This window comes from Elgaria multicarinata, chromosome 9 (assembly GCF_023053635.1).
Source record: "Elgaria multicarinata webbii isolate HBS135686 ecotype San Diego chromosome 9, rElgMul1.1.pri, whole genome shotgun sequence".
NCBI classification, from domain to species: Eukaryota; Metazoa; Chordata; class Lepidosauria; order Squamata; family Anguidae; genus Elgaria; species Elgaria multicarinata.
The window spans coordinates 18,222,452-18,240,024 of NC_086179.1; the positions used below are offsets into that span (position 1 = coordinate 18,222,452).

Genomic DNA, 17,573 nt, shown 5'->3' on the forward strand with positions numbered 1-17,573 from the left:
CTGATGTGAGGCCTTGAATGCCTGGATAGGGCTTGTGTCTTCTAAAAAAAATCTTATGAATTCTAGGTGTTTGTGTTGAAAAACAGATGATAAAGGACTGCACGGCAAGAAACAGCCCTTCTGTTAAGTTGATATCCCCATTTGTGGGTCATATCTCACATACAGCATCAAAAAGATAGTGTCACTACAGGACTTGCTTTGCCTCCTTTACACACTGGGTTGACTTTATTTTGAGCCCCAGAGAAATTCTGTCTGTTATGTACCACCAAATTTGCAGACAAAATTGCTCGTACTTTGTACCCACACATTTGACAGCAGTGCCTAAACGCAGGATATGGAGGTCTAAATCTGTTCCATCCATGGTGCATTAGCTGAATGAGCTAAATTAGAAGTATCCTATACATTTGGAGGGAAGGATGCTTCTAAGCATATCCACAGCACACAGCCCTCACCACTGAATTTGCACAGCCAGCCCTCCAGCATTTTAGATCCAGAAAATGGATTCTAAGCTAAAGTGCAGTTCAAGTCAGGCTCAAGGCCTAGCAACCAACGTACTGGAGGCAGGAAGCAAAACCATGTTTGAGAACATTTGAAGCGTTCAATTGTTCTAAATTTCTTTACAGCATTGTTACCACACTGGAGCAATTGATCCAAGACAATAGCCACAGAATACAAATATTTATGACAACAGAGCCCTTCAGTCAGCATGGCCACAATTTAGAACTGGACCGCCATCACAGGTTACATGGTCTGCTAGGCCGGAAGTTGAAGGAGGGCATTATACCAGGTTTGGGCCCTCATTGTCACTGCAGTCATGAACTCATTCAGTCATCTGTGAAAATTTAATTGCTCAAAAACATTTCAGGGGATAGTAAACTAACCATTTCGAGGCCAACTAATGGGATGAAAGGGGGGGAACCCTCAAGAGGAGAGTTTTGAATGCAACTAACAGAATGGCACCTCTATAAGAGCCTCAGTATTCTAAGGCAGCAGTCCGTGGGGATTGTTGATGCGTTCTTATGTGGGGGTGGAAGAGAAGTGAGAGGATTCAGAATTCTATGAATGATAGACCTTTCCCCTGTCTATATAAGGGAAATGCCACTTCTAGCGAGGGAACAGGAGAGAGACGTCTCTCAGAAGCTACAGAAGTTCTGGAAAAAAAGTGAGACAAAATTTGTATTTCTGTTGCTGGGTATCCATCCAACATACATTGTAAGCCTTGTTATTATTGCCATGTTAATCAGTTTGTCTAGAAATCATTCAAATAATTATTCTCTCTCCCCCCCCCCTTTTTTTTTTTTTTACTCTGGATTAATTTTTATGGAATATACACGAACGGTTGCCAACCAAGTCACTTTTTTCATCGATCCAACAAGTAAAAACATTATGTTCCGCCAGGTAACCAGTACTGTGATTGAAAAGCTGGTAAAAAAGCAGAATTTCTGAAACCAATCCTGCATCCCACCCTTTTGTTCTCTTCGCATAAGAGAAGTAAGAAGCAAACGTTTTTTCTTCCGCAAGGCTGATGATGAAAAGAAGAATCTAGACCTTAAAAGGCTTAAGGCGCGCCTATGCATGTTTAAATAAAAAAAGTCCTACAACTCCCAGCATTCACAAGCCAGCATGACTACCTGGGTAAAGCTGGGAGTGGTAGGAATTTTTCTGTCTAAACATGCATTGGAGTTTTGTTTGGGCGGTCTGTGAGATCAAATGTATAGCAAAGTTCCCAACTCAAAATTTTCAGCACATGCATAACCAATATGCCCCGTTTGCAACCTTTACATTTAGAATTGAAGCTACGTAAACTGCGGCGAGCTATCGCTCTCATGATTTCACCTGAGAATTTTTCTCGCACTCTATCAGGTAGGTAATATAATTTATTTTGTATTATTAATATTACAGAAAACGTCATCTAAGGCCCTTCTCCCAGATACCTCAGTATCAGACACTAGGTAGGTGGTAACTGGGGAAAATGCATTTTCGGTTGTGGTGCCCTGAAATGCTCTTCTGGCATCCAACTGAGTGACCTATAGGCATCCATCAGGTGAAAAACTTTCTTTTTTTTTACCTATGCTTTTAAAATGTCTAATTCTGATGAAGCTATCTACTAATCTACTAAGTCCAACCCCCTGCTCAATGCAGGAATCCACCCTAAAGCATCCCTGACAGATGGTTGTCCAGCCGCCTCTTGAATGCCTCTAGTGTGGGAGAGCCCACCACCTCTCTAGGTCATTGGTTCCATTGTCGTACTGCTCTAACTTCCTGACTGTTGTGGGCTCCTTCCAACTCTACTATTCTATGATTCTATAATTTTATTAGCTTATCTGCTAATGATTAACAGATGCCAACAGGGATATGCTTGAATACTTTAACACCCTTATTCTCACAAACTAAAGGTGCAATCCTGTGCACACTTACCTGGTTGTAAGCCCTGTTGAACCCAATGGGACTTATTTCTGAGTAGATATGAATAGGATTGTGCTGTCATGCTGCAATCCTGAACATGCTTCCCAGGCTATATGAAGAACAGTATAACATAAGAACAGCCCTGCTGGATCAGGCAAACATTGATCAGCTCCAATATTCTGCCCCCATCAGCTGCCAGCCAAATACCTCAGGTAACGTTACAAGTGGGATATGAAGGCAAAAGCATTCTGCTATTGTCTGCCTTGAGCATCTGATTAAAATACAGCACACATGAATACAGAGATTCCATTTACCTGTCATAGCTAATAGATATATCCCCTATGAATTTGCCTTGTCCAGCCACCTACCACTGCCACGAAAGCCATCTAATCTTGTAGCCATCACTACAACTTGTGGTTGTGTGTTCCGTAAGTTAATCATATAGCAAAGGGGTGCCTTTTATGGGGTGGGGAAGGACTCTTTGAGACTGAGGATTTGCTGACATTATGAACCCATGTGGTTTACAGCCAATCAAAAAGGCTCTTGTGTCTCCATAGCTGGCTTCCCTCAACCCGTCATCATTTGATGGGAGCAGGGAGAAAGTGCACCATGCATTCCTGTAGTGACCATGGAGACGGCCTCTTCAAGATATAGGCTCATTCTCTGGGTCTGACCTGCCAATCCTAATTACGTTTCACTTAAAAGGAAGGTTCTGTATGTGACAGCTTGGTCTCAAGGAGCAATCATCACAGATCAGCTATCTCATGATGTCGATTTAACATAGAAAATATTGTTGAGTTCATTGGCTTTCAAGGATTAGAGATATTAAAGCCATACAGCCTACTGCAATTGCCTCAAAAGTGGAAGTATTCCAAGGTGCAGGGGGAAGCTAAACAATTAAGGAACTCCACTGATTTTCTTTCTACAATACAAAGGAGAAGATTTGATGGCTTAGAATAACACCAAGTTTATTGAGAAGTTAGCCCCACTGGATTCAATGGGGTCTCCTGCCTAGCAAGCATGCATAGGATTGCAGCCTTAACTTCACAATGAAACCAATTTACATATGAAATCTGATTGGTTGACATTGCTTCTGACCTCAGTTCTTACCAGCCTGAAGAAACAATGCAAACTCCATCGCTTGCCTCACTGGTGTTTTTCCTGATGATCGTTTTAGCCAATGGCAAAACAGAATCGTCTTGCTTAAACCCACCCACCACGTACACTCTGGGGAGGAAGCTTTGAAACATGATGCTGGAAGCATCTTCATGAGAGGCAATGTAGGCCTCAACTCATGGGAAATGCCCAAGATGTTAACATAGCAAGTCGTCAGTGTGAAAAATAAGGCTAATGGAATAATTCTGACACCCTCCATCAATTCCAAACTAAGTGTTGTACAAGAAGGTAATACAATCTGGGTTCCGGGTAAACACTGTGAGACACTGATGTTTCTAGAACTAGGTGAAATTTCATAGAAGATGTTTTTCTGGGGGTGGGATGGGATTGTCCTTTTTCTCACCCACCTAGCCTGAAAGATAATTTTAGAATTCAATAAACTCTATTGCAGGCTTCCTCAACCTGGGGCGCTCCAGATGTGTTGGACTACAACTCCCAGAATGCCCCAGCCAGCTGGCTGGGGCATTCTGGGAGGTGCAGTCCAACACATCTGGAGCGCCCCAGGTTGAGGATGGCTGCTTTATTGCATATTAGCCGCATGGGCCATTCGCAAACAGATGAGACAATAACATACCCGCCGCGAGCTAATTTTAGAATTTTCTATGGCTATTCTTCAAGTTTGTTTGTTTGTTAAAAAAATAGATGCTGCCATTCTTCCCCCACCGCCAATGACCTGGAGCAACCCTAATCTGGGAAAATTGTGGAGGGTGCAAAATAGTGACCAGTCTGCCAAAAGAGTTGTTTGCTCCTGTCACTTGCAGCAGCAACAGCAGCAGTCCCAGTACTGGGGAAAAGGCAGGATATAAATAAATATAATAATAATAATAATAAATAATAATAATTGTTAATATTAATAATAATGAATAATAATAATGAATAACAACAGCAAAGGAAAAAGAAAGGTATCTGTGCAACTGCCAGGGCAAAGATTGCAGCCCACCCCCAAGAAAATGGTGTAGAACATTCTCCTTCCCATAAAGAAATTCATCACCACCCCCCCACACACACACACAATTTCTCTGACCACAAATAGGATGGAGAATCTGGAACTGCTGGCATCTTCCATTACAGGGCCTCAGCAGAGCTAGGAAAGACTTCTGCCTGAGATTATTCTCTGGCTGCCTTCTGACAAGGTTCCAAAAAATGTTTTTGGGAGACATTTTTCTACCCTAAACTAAGTTCCAACGTAACTCGGAGTAGCAAAATGTCCCAAAACAAAAGCAAAGGGGATGCTGTCAGAAGAAGTCTGCTTCCCTCTGCTGGTTTTGTTTGAAAAACATCATGGGACATTTTTTTAAATCTCATTATCATAGAATCATAGAATAGTGGAGCTGGAAGGGGCCTATAAGGCCATCAACACCCCCTACTCAATGCAGGAATCCACCTTAAAGCATCCCTGACAGATGGTTGTCCAGCTGCCTCTTGAATGCCTCTAGTGTGGGAGAGCCCACGACCTCCCTAGGTAACTTATTTATTTATTTTATTTTATTTATTTTATTACATTTATATACCGCCCCACAGCCGAAGCTCTCTGGGCAGTTTACAAACTGGTTCCATTGTCGTACTGGTCTAACAGTCAGGAAGTTGTTCCTGATGTCCAGCCGGAATCTGGCTTCCTGTAACTTGAGCCCATTATTCCTATTAAATTTAACTAGCACAGCAAAGCATCCCAGTAGCAAAAATCAATAGATGTCTTTGGAGTATATCTCGTCCCTGGCTCTTTTTGGTTTCAACAAGAAAACCCCTTGCAGGCAATTAAATGTCCATCATTAGATCTCTTTTTCTTAGATATGTTTTACCCTAACATGTTGCATCACCTGGAACAAAAAAATATTCCCACAATGAGATGGTTTTGAGATTTATTTATTTTGCCCCAGCCACTTTTTGAGGACCTAAAGAAAATTCTAAGAAGCTGAAATATGGGGAGTTTCATGGTTGAATGGAGATTTGGATCTGGGTCTCCTCATCTTCTGATCCACAGGCAACCCCCCCCCCCCCAAAACTGGATACATTTATGGCTGGTAATTAAGTCATAATCGTCTTCGGACAGAATCACTTTCTTTCTCTTCACTTCTAGTGACCAGTGAATCCATCATGTCTTCTAAGAAGCCAGAATCAAGTGTTATGTCTTCAGAGACCTCTGAGGAAAGTTTTGAAGAGGAGGTATTTATGTAATCATGCTTGTTTGTAACTATGTTTCTGTCTGGGGAATTGTTTTTCTCTTGTTATTTTTTGCTGGGCAGACCATAATGTTTTCCATCATGGCCGAGGGAAGGGAAAATTCACCATCCATCATTTATTGATAGATGGTTCATATTTCTTAGACATATCTAAACAATAATTTGTCTGTTCAACATTTCTCAAGTCAACACAGATCTATCTGGAAGGACTTGATTACAGTATAAATTTTGTATGATTGTTCATTCTATGATGATGTGTCTTATGTAATAGCAAAGTTCATTTTTGGCCATATGTGTATTGTATTTTCTGAATTTTTGCTGGATTTATTTATTTATTTTTTGTTTGCTTTAACTTTATTGTTTATTTGAAATAAAATGTAATTTAAAATAAAAAAGCGGTAGGTTATCAGTGTTTGCCCACCCTATTCTAAAAACTAAATTAAGCTGGATGGGCAATTGAAATCTGGATTGCAGAGATAGGTGGGGCCGATTTAACATCCCCCGTGTCATTTAGGATGCAATCCTAAGCATGTTTGATATCCCCAAAAAAGGTCCAACAGCTCCTGGCTAGGGAATGCTGGGAGTTGTAGGACTTTTTTCAGTCTAATCATGCATAGGATTGTGACCTTACTGATGGGAATAACCCAACCTCCTCTGGAGGTGCTGGTTTCTTTGCTGGGGTAAACATATAGGTCCCATAAAGTACCTGTATTGTTTCTGCCATGCAGTGGTGGAGAAAGGGCTAAACCTTGATCCGGGGAAGGGGGGGACATATACTGACCATGGGCAATTTTGCATTTTATACCCACTCAGTACTCCATGAAATGGAGTTTTAAGGTAGATTCCTGCAATGAGCATGGGGTTGGACTCAATGGCCTTGTAGGCTCCTCCCAACTCCACTATTCTATGATTCTATGAGTTTGCTTCTGCTACCCTAGTGTCCTCATCATCTGCTGTTCTTGGGGTAGTCATTTGTCCCCCTGGGCTCTGGGTCCTAGCCTAGGGTGGGGTGGGGTAAATGACCATCAGGGCAGGAGAGCAAGCTCTGTTTTATTCCTCTAGAGTGTTTAAAATGCAAAACTTCACATGCTCAGAGTATGTGTTGTTGTTTTTATCAGAGTTGGCAAACATTCTTGTTGTTGTTGTGACATATAAGGAATGTAGAAGCAGCTGTATAGCATGGAATGGTAATTGTAGGGTGGGGAGAAACAAAATGTTAGTGACATGTAGGTAGGGTGACCATATGAAAAGGAGGACAGGGCCCCTGTATCTTTAACAGTTGCGTAGAAAAGGTAATTTCAGCAGGTGTCATTTGTATATATGGAGAACCTGGTGAAACTCCCTCTTCATCACAACAGTTAAAGCTGCAGGAGCTATACTAGGGTGACCAGATTTAAAAGAGGGCAGGGCACCTGCAGCTTTAACTGTTGTGATGAAGACGAAATTTCACCAGGTTCCCCATATATACAATACAACTGTTAAAGATACAGGAGCCCTGTCCTCCTTTTCATATGGTCACCCTACATGTAGGTATCTTGGGAAAATCCACAGTAGAATCAAATGGGTTTGTATTTCTATGGATCCAGACTGCGAATTCTGTTTTCCCAAGTTGCACTGATTCAGTGGACTTGCAGACCAGGGTTTTTTTACCTTCTGAAATGATATGCAAATTTAGTAATAGAAAAATACGTAAAATAATAATAATAATAATAATAATAATAATAATAATAATAGGAAACAATGGCCAAAAATGCACATTTCCCCCATAGCATGAAAAATGCAAATTGGTGGGGTATTTGAGCATTTTGTGGAGGATTTGTGCATTTTCACAAGTGTGAACTTGCGCAGATGTGAATTTGTGCAAGTGTGAATTTGCGCAGATTTAAGAAATTGGAAAAAACCACCAATTCCGTCAATGAGCAGACAACAGACTAAAGGCACCTGACAACCTGTGGAATGCAGATGGGATAAATTTTACAATCATCTGTACATCCCTAGTTGTGTGTTTTTTGCAACTGAAGTAATACACATGGCCATCTAAAGCCTCTCCGTCTTGCCCATAAGACCATTACTCCAGAGCCCAAATTACCTAGCTGCATCACTGCCTCCATGAGCCAAAGAACAGCTCCCCAGATGTAAGAGTCTTCAGACCGGGAAAACAGCCTGGCTCCCGTTCCGTGTCAGTGTTGCAACTTAACCAGCTGGCAAACGTATGGTCGATGTGACCATTCCTATGTTTCCATGTCAGAATATCTTGAAGAGAGTTGGCAGCCTGCCCTTGGTTTGCTCCGTCTGTGACTTGGTTTCTTCAAACTACACCTCCATCAAAAGAAAAAGTTCGTACCTTCAGACGGTGTGTGATGGAGCAGAGAAAGGGGTGAAGACCCTCACGGGAGTTGCAGTCAACAGGGCACAGCCATTGTTGACTTCGTTCGAGCCTCAGCGTGAGTAAAACTGAAGACAGAAAGGGCTGCATTTGTGTGTGTACCAAATGTAATTGCATTTTCCTCTGTTGAGAGGAAAATGAACAGTTCTTGTCAGGTCAAGAAATCTTCAGATTTCCTACCCTGCTCCCCACCTCAATATGCAATGACTTCTTGTCATTGGGGAACATGGGTGGGAGGGTACTTTTGCACCATGTCCTGTTGCCCTGGTCAACAGCTGGTTCACCACTGTGTGAACAGAGTGCTGGACAAGATTACCCTTTTCCTGATCCAGCAGGGCTCCTCTTATGTTCTTCAAGCTGTGTGGGGCTCATGGGACCTCCACATATTTACAATGAGGACTAATATAGTGTGTGGGCATTCAGGAACCTCATAGAACTGCCAGCAGATTCCAGGAACTCCCTGTTTTAGTTTGCTCAGCAGCTTCCTCTTGGGGCTAATGTCAGGTTCAGGGGTGTGATGTTTTTCAATAATGTCATGGGAGGAGCTGTAACTCAGTGGCAGAGCAGAAGGTCTCAGGTTCAACCCCTGACATCTCCAGATAGGGCTGGGAAGAAACCCTGAAGAGCCTCTGCTAGTCAGTGTCAAGAATTCTATGCTAGATGGGCCAAGGGTTTAGTATAAGGCAACTTCCTGCATTTCACAGAAACGAGCCATGCTCCAAATGGAGCATGAGAAGGAGTGGCTAGAGTGCTGGACTGGGAGTCGGGCTATCCGGGTTCTAGTCCCTGCTCAACCATGGAAGCCCACTGGGCAACTGTTGTTATGAGGATAAAAATGGAATGGAGGAGGATTATGTATGCCGCCTTGGGTTCCTTGGAGGTAAAAAGGTGGGATATAAATGTAATAAATAATAAATGAATAAATAGTAATTCAAATCGTACTCTCCTTTTAGAGTGTTGAATCCCATTGTTGATTTAAAAAAATTAAAGACAATGATTTCTCTCTTAACGCAATAGGAGAAATGTTTTAATGCTCATTAAATGTTATACTTCGAAGGTACCACAGAATGCTAAATTCTCGCGTTTTCCCCTGTAATTCCTCTAGAGGGAGTAGCTGATCTTTCCCTGGAACCTCAAAGAGGGATGAAGAGAATTTTTTTTATAGATCTTCCACTTTCTAAGCCCAGAGACAATGATTTATTTCTTTTTTTAAAAAAAAAAAAGTTGTAATTTCAAAGAGGCATCACTTCCCATTTCCCATGAATTACCCGTGTTTATTTTATCCCACTCTCACCTCTTGTCCAACAGATCTCGTGGGTTTTTGAAACAACAAAATCCTGCAAACCCTGTTTATCAGAGTCAAAAGTGGGTTACTTGTACACACTGCAAGCAACGATCTCTCCCTCAAAAAGCCTTCAATTGTTAAAAAAAACAAACCTGTTCATTGAACTCTAGCCATTGTTTTATTTGAAGCATGGATTTTAGCCTAATTTGAAAACGACTACAACAAAGCCCTACAAAGAGTCTTGTGACACCTTAAAGGCTAACAGATTTATTCCGGCATAAGCTTTTTGGGCTAGAATAATGACAGATTATTCCAGGCATTTATTATGATTGATGATAATAATATTATTATAAATGAGTATTTATTACTAATAAATATGTAATGATTAATTTAAATACTTTAATTATTAAAATTGTTAATATTTTTAATATTTATTTATGCCAGAATAAATTTAAGTTGCCACAAGATTCTTTGTTATTTTTGCTGCAACAGACTTAACACAGCTGCCTCTATGGAAATGGTTATTTAGAAAATTCTGTTATCGCTTTGTAAAGTTTGGAAATGTTAGTAGTAAGGGGACAAATCTTTACACCTTGCATAGCTCCTTTAGCATTCTGACTTGTTGTTTATTCGTTCAGTCGTTTCCGACTCTTCGTGACTTCATGGACCAGCCCATGCCAGCGCTTTCTGTCTTAATCTTATCCTACAAATTCTTTGTCACCATTGCAAAATTTTCTTGGGTGGCTTCTTCATGTTGTGTTTTTGGTACCACAGACCATAAATCGTAAGTAAATGTTTTAATGAGATGGAAAGTGACTCCAGACTAAAACTTCTATTATCTCTCATCAGTTGTAACAGCAAACAAATATGCCTGTCGGGGCCTAGATACAATGGAGGAGAAACTGCCTATCCTTCAACAGACAGCTGACCAGGTAGCTATTGTCTAACTTCCAGGGGCCACTAGGAAGCCCAAAGTTGGTCTCCCCCTAAGAAATAATGGCCAATCATCATCATCATCATCTATTTCTTACCCACCTCTCCATCGTGATCAAGGCGAACAACAACAATTAGTATAAAATACATAAAATATTGATTAAAAACATAGTATACATCGTTAAAACTTCCTTAAAAAAACATACTAAAAGCATCCTAAAATTCTACTGGATAGGCCTGCTGGAAGAGATAAGTTTTTATAGCTTTCTTAAATGCTAAAAGACTGTTAAGTTGACGAATCTCCTCCGGCAGGCCATTCCACAGTCTGGGAGCAGCAGAAGAGAAGGTCCTCTGGGTAATACCTGTCAGCTTAGTTTTGGCTGGCTGAAGGAAGTTCTTCCCAGAGGACCTGAGTGTGTGGGGTGGATTGTATGGAAGAAAGCGATCCCGCAGGTAACCTGGACCCAAACCATGTAGGTGATAACCAACACTTTATACTTTGCCCGGAAACTAATTGGCAGCCAGTGAAGAGATTTAAAAACTGGTGTAATGTGGTCACCCCTAGGTGTACCGGTGACCAGCCTGGCTGCCATATTTGAACTAGCTGAAGTTTCTGGACTAGGCACAAAGGTAGCCCTATGGCACCAACGCTGCTATCTTTTCGGCGCCAGGTTAAGACTTACCTCTTTGCCCAGGCATATGGCAGCACATCTTAATCACCCACATGTTTAGTTTTTTAACGGTTTTTAATGCTTTATGTGTGTATTTTCTGTGTTTTAGAATTTTAAATTTTGTATACTCGTTTTAATCTTCATTTTAGAATTTCTGTAAACCGCCCAGAGAGCCCTGGCTATGGGAGCGGTATATAAGTGTAGTAAATCAATCAATCAATAAATGTAGAGCGCATTGAAGAAGTCGAACCTCGAAATTACCAGCATGCGCACTACCGTCTTTAGGTCTTCCGACTCCAGGAAGGGGCGCAGCTGGCGTATCAGCCAAAGGCACTCCTGGCTGCTGCATCTATCTGGGCTGTCATTTGGAGCGATGGATCCAGAAGCACCCCCAAGCTGCAAACACAGTCTTTCAGGGGGAGTGTAACACCATCCAGAACTGGTTGACACACCTCCAAACCCAGGTTGTGGCCTTTCACAGCAAGCACCTCCATATTGTCTGGATTCAGCTTCAGTTTGTTTTTCCTCATCCAGCCCATTACCGCCTCTAAGCATTCATTCAGAGGAGACACACAGTTTGATATTTAGAGCTAATCGGTGGTGGTGGAAACCATTGGAGTCTAGGCATGGGCTATCTCAAGGGGTCCAGGGGCCACTACAGCATCCCCACCCCACTTGCCATGATGGCGGTGGCAAAAAAAAAAAAGGCTTGAAAACAAGCTAAATGCATGTTTAGGAAGCCTCTGTAGTGGATTGCTGATGAATTTCAATGGCAAATAATCATTTTCCCCTTCAGTTCCCCCCCATTTGGGGGGGGGGTAGATAGAAGGCAGTGGGGCCATACTAGGGGGGGTCACATGTGGCCCAATCGCCATGTGCTGCCCACCCCTGACAACCCCTTGGAATTCTTTGTACAGATCAAAACTGGTAGCCTAGAGGCCTGCAAGTACAGGTAGAGAAGTTGGCAACCACTCTGTAGAGACCGTCTGCACAGAGCAACAAACTGCTCAGAATGAGGACCCTGGCCGGAGGGAGGGGAGAGAATAGCGTGGGAGCGGGTTGCTGGATATCTCAAAGGAAGGAACAAAAGGCTTGCCAGGCGTGATTTGGTGTGTGGCTAGGCGTGGCCACAGGGTGTTGGATCCTGGAATGGATCCTGGTTATGTTTTCCATTGATTTGTTAATTGCTGAGGATCTGGAGGAACAGAAGACTCAGCAGAAACTTAAAGGTCAACTCTACACCTGGACATTGAGTGTCATAATTGAATAATTGTCTAACTGATTGTCTTCAATTAAGGGTTGCAAGGAGTTGCATCATTGTACAGGTTGTCTATAAAAGTAAATGTGTTTTCACGTTCATTATCCTGTTTAACTTCCATGCCCCTCATGTGAGCTGTATTGACTGACCGTTTGTAAGTATTTGTATCTGTACTGCCATAACTAAATTATATATTTATTTGCCAGTAAAAAAGGTTTGTATTATTATTATTATTATTATTATTATTTATTTATTTATATAGCACCATCAGTGTACATGGTTTTAACCTACATAAATCTCTGTCTTAATTCATGTCTTTGCTGACTTGGCTGAGAACCGCTGTAATCTCTGCTAGTCTCTGTAGGGCCCAGACAGAGACTTAACACAAAAGGTTATGTGCCAGAAACCCAGTCTGTGCAATAACTAAACAGCTTCTAAAGCCATAACTCAACAGGTTATGGGCCCAGTACCCCAAGCTGAGCCATAACGCACGAGTTTTTCTCAGCAAGTGCAGTAGGACTGAAGAATTAAGCCGTGGTTGATTAAATTCCTGAGCGTCTTTGAAAAAGTCGTTGGAACAGACAACCAGAAGCTATTTCGGATAGCGGTGTCTGGAAAATCACACGGAAAAGGACTGGCAAGAGTGGTCTGAATTTAAGAGGGCACTGAGGAATCTGAATCTGGATAGCTGGTCAGGCTCTAAGAGAAATTAAACCACTGAAGGGGTTGTAAACCAGAAACAACCTGTTAAAATTGAAATTATGGCATTAAATGTTGGGAACACTGTCCCTATTGAGTTACTTACAGACGAAAATTATATGTCATGGTCATTTAAGATAGAAATGAACCTAAGAAATCTTGGTCTGTGGGAAGTTGTAATAAATGCCCCAGCAGAAGATTTGAATGCAGCAGAGTTACGCGAGTGGGGACGTCGCGCTGAGAGGGCAAAAGCTCACAAACTCCTGGCTCTGAAGATGATAAATGAAGACTGCTCCTTTAATCCCAACAATCTTTCCTCTGACTCCCATAGGTTGTCTCTGATACAAAAGAACTGATGTCCTCTAAAGTCACAGATGCCAAGAACGCTGTAACCCGCAGGGTATCGGGGATGGTCGGTTTGACCAAAGATGCTGTGCAGGGTAGTGTGAAGACCACTGCATCCATGGTGACCAGTAGTATGAGCCTGGTGATGGGAACAAGAATGGGACAGATGGCCAAGAACAGTGTGGAAGCCATGCTGGGCAAGTCCTATGCATTTGTGGATCACTATCTCCTCGTAGACGAAGATATGGGTGAGGATTCAATAGATGGCTTGGCCCACCCATATAGTTTAGATTGGTTTGGGGATTTTAATGACATGGCCAAATAGAGCAAATGCCACTGAAAAGGGGTTTTGCTTCAACATTAGGAAGAACTCCCTGATGGTACAAGCTGATTGACTGTGGAACAGACAGCTTCAGAAGGTGGTGGATTCTCCTTTAAGGGCTTTTTAAGTATAGGTGAGATGTCCACCTATCAGAGATGCTGTCATAGTAGATTCCCTGCCACATCAGGCAGCTGGCCTCGATGGCTGTTGAGGTCCCTTCCAACTCTGATTCTATGCATCACATTTCTTACATTTAGTCATATCATTTGTGTCTAAATTGGGGACTCCTGTATCTGTGATCCATGGGTATTTACTCCTCCCACCCAGCTCCTCCACCTCCTATGGAATTTTGATAGTCTTATCAAAACTTTTTGGGATTCCCTCAGAATTCCTCAGATGTTTTGCCTGAGAAGGAAACTGCACATTTAGCTTCCTTCAAAATCCCCCAAATTTGCTCCCTAAAATATTTGTGGCAACTCTAACTACTATGGCCATCCCAAATGTCCACATATATTTTAGGAATCACCTAGTGGTAAGGACCAGCCTCAGAAAAACAAATAAACTTCTGTCCCCATTCCTCCACCCCGCCCCAACCTGAGACCACTTTCTGAAGAATAGTGGCCCCTGGAAATGTCAACATTGTCCATCCCTGGTGTAGGGAAACAATGATGCAGACGGCAACTGGCAAATGGTTAGCTAATGGTCATGGAGCAGTATCCAACAGGGACACTCCGCTCTACTGCTTCCATTGGGCTTGTGGGATTCACCACTTGCGTTACAGGGCCTTGGTACTTCTAAAAAATAACCCCAGAAACAAGTGGGAACAAGCCCTTCCACTTGTTTCTGGGGCTATTTTTAGAAACATCAAAGCTTTGTTGAGCAAGCAGTGGATCCAACGAGCGCATGGGCACAGTAAGATACTGCCACGACACAGGCTCTGAACACCAGACCTCACGTCTGCCACCACTTCTTATGGGGCGACACAGGCTCTGAACATGAGACCCGGCCGAGGCTACTCCCTGCTCAAGCCAAGCACCACCGCTTGATACGCCTGAGGCAAGGGATAAAGCCCACCTTCCTCCAAACTATGTGGAGAAAGGGGTTTAAAATGGAGAATGGATTTTAATATATATATAATAATGCGCTGTGAGTTATATCTGCTTAGGTGAATGATTGTCAGAGTGGGTGCTGAATGTGTAAACTTAAGATGATAAATGCCAAACAGACACGTGGGATTTTTGTGGTAGTTTTAAAACAAACAATCAAAATTTATTTTTAAAAGTTCATAAGCTTTGTTTCAAATAACAACATTTATGTACCTACCCGGACCTTAAGATCATCTACAGGGGCCCTTCTCCGTGAGCCCCTGCCAAAGGAAGTGAGGCAGGTGGCTACTAGGAGGAGGGCTTTCTCCGCTGTGGCACGAGCTCCCCAGAGAGGTCCGCCTGGCGCCTACACTGTACTGCTTTCGTCGCCAGCTGAAGACCTTTTTATTCACTCAGTATTTTAACACTTAATTTTAACTTAAATTTAAATTTTACCATTTTAACTCTGTATTTTAATCTTATAATCAACTTTGCTGCGTGGTTTTATCCTGGTTGCGCTTTTTATACTGTATTTCGTAATTGTGTTTTTAACCTGTTGGATGTTTTTTTGTGGTTTTAATTTTTGTGAACCGCCCAGAGAGCTTCGGCTATTGGGCGGTATAAAAATGTAATAAATAAATAAATAAATAAATAAATTTAAAAACCTTTTTGAAACCTTCCATACAATCCGGTCACTCTCACATTCGCGCTTTCCTTTTTCTCACACACTCACTCTTGAACTTTCTTTATTATCAGTATTGATTAATATACTTCCACTACGTGCACACCACACTCTAAAGATACCACTCACTACACTGACTCTCAAATTTCCCAGAACTTAAGTACCATTAATACAGACAGCACTACAGACTCTAAGAGTACCTAACAAGTCTCCCTGAAAAGGTTTCCTGAAAAGATCAAGAACAAGAACTCCCAATCCCCTCAGTCCTTCCCTTATATATATATATATATCACTCCTTCCCCCTCCCAAGACATTCTAACTCCGCCCACTCAGGCCAACATTCTAAAAACCACAGACTTACAAACCGCAGACATACATTTGGAATTGACTTGTGGGGTGTAACGCCACAGATATTGCCCAGGAATTCCAACAACTCCCCTTCGTGCAATTAGAACTGATGCTGCTGGGTTGCCATCAGCTTTTGCAGTATCTTCCCACCATGCTTTACCATCATATTATGGTTTTGTCCTCTTTCAGTGGAGCTTAAAACATGCTGTGAAGGCAAAGTGGAAGAACCCAGGCAACAAATGCAGACACAGATAGTGTGCGACAGCTACCTGGCCTGCCTGCTTTCCCTGTTGAGCAAATTCCACCGCTACGCTTCCAAGCAGTCACGGCACCACCTGCGACGCGCAATCCGGTGCTTCCAGAGAGTCCTCAAAAAATGCTATCTGGTAAGGGTGTGCGTCTTCTCCCTCTTCTTCCTCCATTATATGTTGCTTCGAGGTGGGAAGAAAATAATCACACTTGCTTAAAAAAAAAGTGACATTGAAACAATTCTTGAATTAGCCCCAGTATATGAGCTAATGTGTGTGAGAGAGGTTTTATATTTCATCTTTTGGTGGGTTTGTTCATCCTAAGAACCTCACGAACTGTCAAGATTAAAATGGCCCCATGGCCTCTCTCCTGTGACGGTCCAGGACTCGTAGGAAAAACATGGCTCACCAGCTTTGGACTGTGGGTAATAATCCCTTAGACATGGTAGAGCAGGCATGGGCAATTTGTGGCCCTTCAGAGGTTTTGGCTGGTGAACAAGTTCGCAACCCCATCCTGGTATTTATTTATTTACAATATTTATATACCACTCCCTATCCAAGATTTCGAAGCGGTGAACAAATAGAATAAAAGAATAAAAACACCATTAAAAAATCATTTTTAAAAGAACAGTGTTCAGATAAAACCACAGCCGGTCATTCAGGGAAAGCTTCCTGAAGTGACGTTTTCAGGAGGTGCCAACAGCAATACAACTTTGGCACCTGCTTGACCTCCAAAGGCATGGAATTCCATAGGAAAGGGGGCCACAAGGCTCTTCTCCTGGTAGACTCCAATTCTGCATTAGCTCCAGCTTCTGGAACAGCTTTGCAGGCAGACCCATGTATGCGTTGCAGTAATCCAACTTTGAGGTTACCACCTATGCGATGCCCAGTCCAGTCTTTAAATGGGGGGAAGACTATAGTTTCATGATGGACAGCACACTCTGCATCCAGAAGCCTTGGGTTCAATCTCCAGCATCTACAGGTACGGTTTGGAAAGCCTGAAAACCTGGCGGGCTGTTGCTGCCAGTCAGTGCCAACAATACTGGGCTAGATGGACCCATGGTCTGACTCAGTGTAAAGCTATGTTCCTAACGATATTTCCCAACATACGTTTGCGTTTCAGGAATGGAGAGCTGGGCTGCTAGCCTTGCACTATACCATAACGCTTCCCCTGAGGACCATCCACCTGATCGTCCTGTTTACCATCGAAGAACTATCGTCCAAGTTTCACGAGCATGTCCCCCAAGCCTCTTACGTCGCTGCGGAATTCCAGGTGGCCCTCTCCACCCTTGATTGCCTACAGGATCTCTGCCAGAGGGTCTTTACCCGAGTTTGGGGGAAAATGTTGGAGGAGGAGAACCTGAACACGCTCCTGAACTACATCGCCCAAACCCTTCCCTTTTGTTTCTTTGTAAACTACTGCAAATGTAGGACCAACCCAGGCAACACCCTACGGGCTTTAAAGGCCATGCAAAAGGTGCAGGCCTCAAGAGACAGCCTCCTTGGGCTGCAGGAATCTGGAAGCAGCAACTTGACATTGATCACCTGA

The 17,573-nt window shown here is 42.6% G+C and overlaps 1 protein-coding gene across 1 annotated transcript; it reads left to right on the top strand.

The window, feature by feature from the left end:
* The first annotated feature begins 1,095 nt into the window (after positions 1-1,095).
* On the top strand, positions 1,096-17,573 carry LOC134403976 (perilipin-3-like). The gene is made up of 9 exons (XM_063134523.1): positions 1,096-1,162; positions 1,789-1,867; positions 4,079-4,086; positions 5,660-5,745; positions 8,011-8,206; positions 10,283-10,365; positions 13,326-13,587; positions 15,966-16,162; positions 17,148-17,573. The coding sequence occupies exons 1-9, from the start codon at positions 1,096-1,098 to the stop codon at positions 17,571-17,573; spliced, it is 1,404 nt and encodes a 467-aa protein (XP_062990593.1).